The sequence below is a fragment of the Lipotes vexillifer genome, unplaced genomic scaffold (genome assembly GCF_000442215.2).
Source record: "Lipotes vexillifer unplaced genomic scaffold, Lipotes_vexillifer_v1.1 scaffold522, whole genome shotgun sequence".
Taxonomy (NCBI): Eukaryota; Metazoa; Chordata; class Mammalia; order Artiodactyla; family Lipotidae; genus Lipotes; species Lipotes vexillifer.
In genome coordinates, this window is record NW_006780291.1 from 1,057,421 (window position 1) to 1,064,356 (window position 6,936).

The following is a 6,936-nucleotide window of genomic DNA, read 5'->3' on the forward strand; positions in this document are numbered from 1 at the left end:
ATATATATATATATATATATATATATATATATATATATATAGTTATTCAAAACTTGTGATACTTTTACAAAGAAGGGGTTTACCCATTAGCTGAACATTACATTTTAAACACATGTGCTGGGACTTCCCTGGTGGCACAGTGGTTAAGACTCCGTGCTCCCAGTGCAGGGGGACCGGGTTCGATCCCTGGGGTCAGGGAGCTAGATCCCATAATGCATGCCACAACTAAGAGTTCACAAGCCACAACTAAAGAGCCCGACTGCCACAACTAAGGAGCCCGCCTGCCGCAACTAAGACCCGGCACAACCAAATGAATGAATGAATGAATGAATGAATGAATAAATAAATAAATAAATAAATATTTTTAAAATGACTGAACCTATGACCAAAAAGCTTTGTTAAAAATAATAATAATAAATTAAAACATGTGCTAGTTAGAGGTAATAATTTTTTAGGAGGAGGAAAAGATGTGAGTTTCTACTTTTTCTACAAGGTAAAAAAAAAAAAACAACAAAAACCCTTCTGCCTAGAATAGCTTTCATGACTTTATATTTTCTGGCTCTCTTGTATGTTTATACAGACCACTTGAACACACATCTTTATAAATATAGGAATAAAAACTACACTTCAGAGATACTGTATTTCTTACAAATTAAAGGTCTGTGACAACCCTACGTCAAGCAAGTATGTTGGTGCCATTTTTCCAACAGCATTGCTCATTTCTGTCATATTTGTCTCTGTCACATTTTGGTAATTCTTAAAATATTTCAATTTTTTTCATTCTTATTATATTTGTTATGGTGATCTATGATCAGTGATCTTTGATGAAACTATTACAAAAAGATTATGACTCACTGAAGGTTCAGATGGTTAGCATTTTTTAGCAATAAAGTATTTTAAAGTTATTACGTGTACATTATTTTTAAAGACATAATGCTATCGTACAAGTAACAGACTACAGTATACTGTAAACATAACCTTCATATGCACTGGGAAGCCAAAAAATTCATGTGACTTACTTTATTGCCATATTCACTTTATTGCAGTGGTCTGGAACCGAACCTGCATTATCTCCGAGGCATACCTGTATAGCCTTATAAGTCATCTCAGATTCTTTGCTCAGAATGAAATTATTTATGCTGAGGAGACTGTAAACAATGTTTGTTTCTCTTACTCTCTCCTTGCTAAAGTGGAGGTATGTTAAAATTTTTTTTTAAAGGTACAATTTAATAATTCTGGGCCATTCTAACGTACTGGTAACCAAGTAGAAACATAAATAATATTAACGTGCATTTAATGTGGTACACTATATGTTTCTAAGTGAACGCATGCCCCTTATTTCATGTGATACTCACAACAAGGGTATGAGTAGCTATAACTATACATCATCACTGTAGAAAGTCTGAAAAAATAAGGATCAATCAGAACGTTGACAGCCTGATGTAATCACCATTAACCTATATTTGATGGTCACCCCGACTCTGTGAGATGATCAGGGCAGACAGCACCATCCCTATTTGACAGTCCAGACAACTGTGGTTCAGGAAGATTCAATAACTTGCCCAAATGACCACCAATTAGTCAGTGGAGAAGCCGGTACCAGACCCAGGGGTTTCCTTCACTGGCCTAGCACTGCCCTTCCATCATCAGCCGCAGGCCCTGTGTACAGGTAAGAGAGCGATTATATCTTTTGGCCGAATGATTTCACGACTCAGTACCTCGGCACCTCCCCCCACCAACCTGGTGATGTAGCATTACCAGGCTCCCAAGCAGTTTGTGTATTGAAATGAATGGCTCTATTGAAAGATAATTCTCCAATCATTATCCTTTCTTTCAGACAGAGTAACGTATGCTTTACAGCATGCTCCATACTCATTCATATAATACTCACTGGATCCCAAGTAACTAAGAGAAATCAATTACCTTCTCCACAGTTCCTCCTGGCTGATAACCAGTCACAGCCACCTTGACGGAAGTGGCCTGGACTTTCAAGTCCGGACCACACGGGTCACTGGCTCCATCGGTCAGGTTGGCTGTTTCTGAGCTGCTGGGCCTGGCCTCAGCCTCAGGCCTCTTGTGGTGTGGGCTGACCCTGGCCACTGGTTTGTGCCTGGACCCCAGGTTGTCATTCTTCTGCTGGAGGGAACTGGGGCTGTCCGTGCTCGCCAGACTCTGGGTGCCTGAGCCGGCTTTGCACTCCAACTTGGGTGAACTCCTCGATCCTGAAAGTTCCTTCCTCCCCAGGCAGCCAGGGCTCCCCTCGGGGGCCTCTGAAGGGACCAGCGGGTTGGCTGCATGTAAAAGGGTGTCCCCCACGCCTCCTGGGACACTCGCCTGTAAGTCCAGCGAGCTGCCAAGGAGAGGCACCGAGGAGGCCTTGCTGACCAGGGTCTTCTGGGGATGCTCCTCTTGGTTGATAGCCGTGACCTTGGTAGAGGCTGCTGAGACGCAGCATGTAGAGTTGTCGTCTGCCAGAGGCCTGCTGGGACCTGAGAGGGTCCCCGGGAGGGAAATGCAGTCCCCTTCGCCATCAGACTCTTCATCGCTGGCGTCGTCATCGTAGCAGCCCACCCTCCTCTGACGGAGGAGAGGGTTTCGGAGGACCTGGGGGCTCCCGGGAAGACTGGCTTGCCTGGCGATTGTCACCTGCTTGTGGAAGAGCCCAGAGGCCCGCTGACTTCCTAGAGACACAAGGCTGTTGGCCCTGGCTTTTCCTGGTTCCTTGTGAGCTGGCGGGGTTGGGGAAAGAAAAGTTGAATGAAACATCTTCCCATCTGGCGTGGTCTTTTAATCTGACCCCCCTCATTACACACGAGCATTTCCACGTTCACAAGTGCCAGATACACACCTTCTGGCTACTGGACACCAGGCTGAAATGATACGGTTTCTCGGGATCTACACAGAGCAGAGAGCTGGCTTCCCTCTCTCCTTTTCCTACCGGTCTCCCTTTTTGTTTTTTCACTTTTTAAAAATATCTTAACCTCTGGATTGTTTCACTTAAACATGTGTGCTGCCTAGAGACAGAAATGTATTAACTTGTCAACATCCGTGATGTCTAACACATTACTGGGTTCGACCTAAATGCTGCTGCCGAATATTCCTCTGTGGGAGGATGCCCAGGGACCAACGGGTCCTGCACACCTGGGCCTTCTTATCACCTGAGGTCCGTCCTTCATCTGCAAAAGTTGGGGGTGGGGCTTGATTAACGGGCACAGTGAAGCCTGAGATTACACATGATTTACAAACTCCACCCTGGGAAGGGAAGGAGAGCGTGGGCTGCTCTGCAAACTCTCCGCTTCTCGTTAAATGTAGTGAAAGATTACACGTGCTTCCGCCTTGCAACTTTTCTATCAGAGACCAGAGGAGGCACATCAACTGCTCCAAATGAACTAGACAGGTTCTCATCTGCCTCGCCTGAGACCAGGGATTTTCTTATGCAAACATGAGAAATGAGCAAAAGGAAACCACACCGGCAGGAATGAGAAGTCAGTATGGTTCACATCAGATCATTATTTCAGATTATACTGAGAAAATAATCAATGAGGTTTTTTTTCTAAAAATCCCTATTTGATAATGTCCAAGTTCTGAATCTTTCACTCACTGCGCTCTTCAAAAGAATTAAGTTAGGGCCTAGCGAGGGAAGGAGTTTGGCTAGGATTGCCCTAAAACATAAGGCCATCAGGTTGCCAGCCACGATTTGATGCCATAAATTCCAAGACTACACTGTGTAAATACCATCCAAAGCGGGGTGGTTCAGCATCCTTCAACACTGCGGGTACAGAACGTCAGCCCAGCCCATTTACCACAGAAGTGGGGGGCCAGTCACTAAGAGTGGGCTGCATTTTCCAAGAGCAAACTCTGAAATTAGCCAGGGTAGAAAGGTGGCTTCTGCTCAACCAGAGGTGTGATTTCCAGTTCTCTTTCCGTATCCCAGCACCGTGACATATAAACCAACACATCGTGGAATCGGAAAAGTCATGGCTTACGGGAGGCGCCAGGCAGCTCCGCGGAGCTGCTGCAGCCACTTCCAGGGGGGTCCTCATCCTCGGAGCCGGCCACCAGGAAGTCAGACAGCGGGCCTGGGACATCGTGAGCAAAGTACTGGGAGAGTTCAGATTCAGAGATCAGGGAGTCCTGTTGACGAAGGCAGTGCGGGATGAGGAATTTGCACCAGAAGCAGATTATTTTAAACAGTAGTTGCATCCTATCTTCCCGAAAACACTTCGTTCTAATCTGCGGTCACTCAAAACAGCTCTGATGGTAAACACCTACTTCCATTTACTTTAGGATGGCTAAATTAAACAATGCATTAAAAGGCAATGGCTGCCAGACAATGTTTTTAAGCAATATTTTTTTGGCTGTGATCAGAAAAGCCACAGCAGCAAAACATCCACCATCCCAGGAAAAACACTGGAGGAAAAGGTAGTAAGTAGAATGGAATTCCAAGCCACTGGTTCAGCCTATTGATGAAACAGCAAAATTGGAGAGTTTGACTCCTGTTCTCTGATCCACTGGGATTTGGGAACGGCCACCTGAGAAAGATTCCACACTCTCCTTAAAGTTGCAGGTACCCTCCCACAAACTGACCAGGGTCCCCCTTTATTAGGAAGCAGCTATTTTTCAAAGTGTAGCTTAGTTCTTTTATTTTGCTGTTCTGTTCTTTTCCTGGATGAATATTTAATAAACACACATCTGTATACTTGTTCTCTAACGAACATTGTTGCCATTTCCTGTGTAAAGTGGCCAGAATGACTCATGGACAGAAATATGGGCTGGGATCTGCAGTTTGACTTATGGGCTTCGGGAATTGGTTCGTGGGCCAGCTGAGCGAGGCAGCAGCGTGTCTTGACTCACCTTTTTTGCAAGGGAAGGACTCTTCAAGGGGGTACCTGTTGGGGGAGAAATTCACCATATTGTCACTGAAGCCCAAATCCTTACAAACAGGCTCACCTCCTTCACTGGAGAAGGAGGAGCCAATCATATTAAACAAAACCTCCTTCGCTTGACTGGCACACAGGGGCCGTGTGCGTGGGTATGGACGTGCGTGCAGTCTACCTAGGTACCTGATCCCCATCCTGTCCCGCCTCCCGAGATTCTGCTCATGCTTCAGGCCCTCAGACGCTGCTAACTCCATGATGATCCTAGCTGGAAGAAAATTCTTCTGAATTTCAAAAATGTTTTATACTACCCATATACCAATTTCCATATATATACCAACTTCCATATGCACAATATAATTTAATTACAAGTGGATGCGTCTCATCTCCTTCCTCGACTATTGACCTATCAGTGACCTGGCCCTGCAGCGCTTAGCACTAGGATCTAGGAAGTGTTCAGTTATATTTGATAAACGGATTGAAGGATGAATGAACCAAGGAACAACGACCCAAAAAACTCATGGAAGAATGAGGGAGAGGGCTGAATATCTATTTTAGATTTTAGTTGAAGGACAAAAAGACTCAGCATTGAGACTTTAAATTATATCCCATGAGCAAAAAGATCTTGGGCTTGAGGATCGTGGCTTAATAAAATCTTTTATAACTGACTGAATGGATATGTTGGGATCATGAGAGGACAGCCTTCAGGCAGGTCAGGAGAACGAGTTAGCTGAATAAAGAGCCCATTATGGCTATGCCTACTTTCAATATATTAACTATGGATGTAAATAATTAGGGTATTTCATGGTTGCCAAAAAACTGTATGCCTTCCTTTGCCTCTGACAACCATGCCTCAGTCTCCTCCCGACATCAATCTTAATATCAGTAATATCTTGAGTTCAGACATGTCTGCAGAGCCCCTTTAGATATCCACTCTCCAGGAAACATTACTTTTCAAACTTGATGCAGAGTTTCATATTTTAAATTCATATAAAATTCTTACTACCTCAATCCTTTCTCTGGTTGAACTTTCCACCGAAGAAGGGGGAAATCATGATTTTTTTGCAGCCTCTGTTACCCTTGAGTTGAAACTTTGAATTCATATAAAGAAATCCCAGGTTTTTGGATGGATTGTACCCTCCCTGCGTCTACCAAAACAGCTGGTATTTTGGTAGCACTTCATTCCCACCCAGAACATTTCAAATGAATCGTACATAAACACCTGAAATGCTGCTAACTCATTTTTGCAAATTATCTTAAAGCAGTGTAAGAAGCATGCATGGGTGGAACTCTACTACAGCACGTTAAATAACTGCAGAAATCAAAAGCAGCAGAGGCAGCAAAGAGAAAGCATGGAATCTCTTTGCTAGTTACTTCTGCCAAATGTGATAATTACCAAGACTCCAATAATACTGGGCAGGGGAGTGCCCCTGGGGGGAACTCAGCGAGAAACTCTTCTGAATGTTGAATGAAGATGTGCAATTACAGTACCTAAGCCAGGAGAGGAATTGGCCTCTTTGCTCTCCTGATAAGTGCTGCGTGCTATCACTTCATCCATTTCCTGCTCGGAAACCTGGTTGTCAGCAGAAAGCACAAATTAGACGATTTTATTTATTTATTTTTCCCCAATAAAAGTAGCTAGGACCAGAGTCAGAGGCTGGAGTGCAGATAGAGGAAAACTGCAGGGCCAAAGACTGTGACCACCCCCTGAAGCAATAAATCAGGGTATGTAAGGTAGTATGGCTGGGTTAAGGATTGCTTCAAACAATGTATTCAAAACAAGAACTTCAAAGGGTTCCCAAGCTCAGGAAGCAAAGCATTCAGCTCTAGTTACCAACAACATGGCTGATATGTGCCTCTCTCTAGAACACTCACTTCTAATTCTTTTTTCCTAAACTTTATTTAAACAATTTCAAACTTACGTGAAACTTTCAAGAGTAGCACAAGAATAGTATACTCTTCACCTAGACTCACTGTTTTTTAACATTCTGCCACGTTTATACTCACGCTCCATCATTACACACACACACACACACACACACACACACACACACCCATA

General features: G+C 44.0%; 1 protein-coding gene across 1 annotated transcript in view; it reads right to left on the bottom strand.

Annotated features, from left to right (window-relative positions):
- Positions 1-6,936, bottom strand: part of PDZD2 (PDZ domain containing 2) — a gene marked incomplete at its 5' end in the record, with an annotated part of 100,293 nt that overhangs the window by 25,481 nt on the left and 67,876 nt on the right. The window contains 4 exons of the mRNA XM_007453363.1: positions 1,924-2,729; positions 3,987-4,134; positions 4,855-4,889; positions 6,369-6,450. Coding sequence (XP_007453425.1) covers positions 1,924-2,729; positions 3,987-4,134; positions 4,855-4,889; positions 6,369-6,450 — 1,071 coding nt within the window. The remainder of the gene's footprint in view (positions 1-1,923; positions 2,730-3,986; positions 4,135-4,854; positions 4,890-6,368; positions 6,451-6,936) is intronic.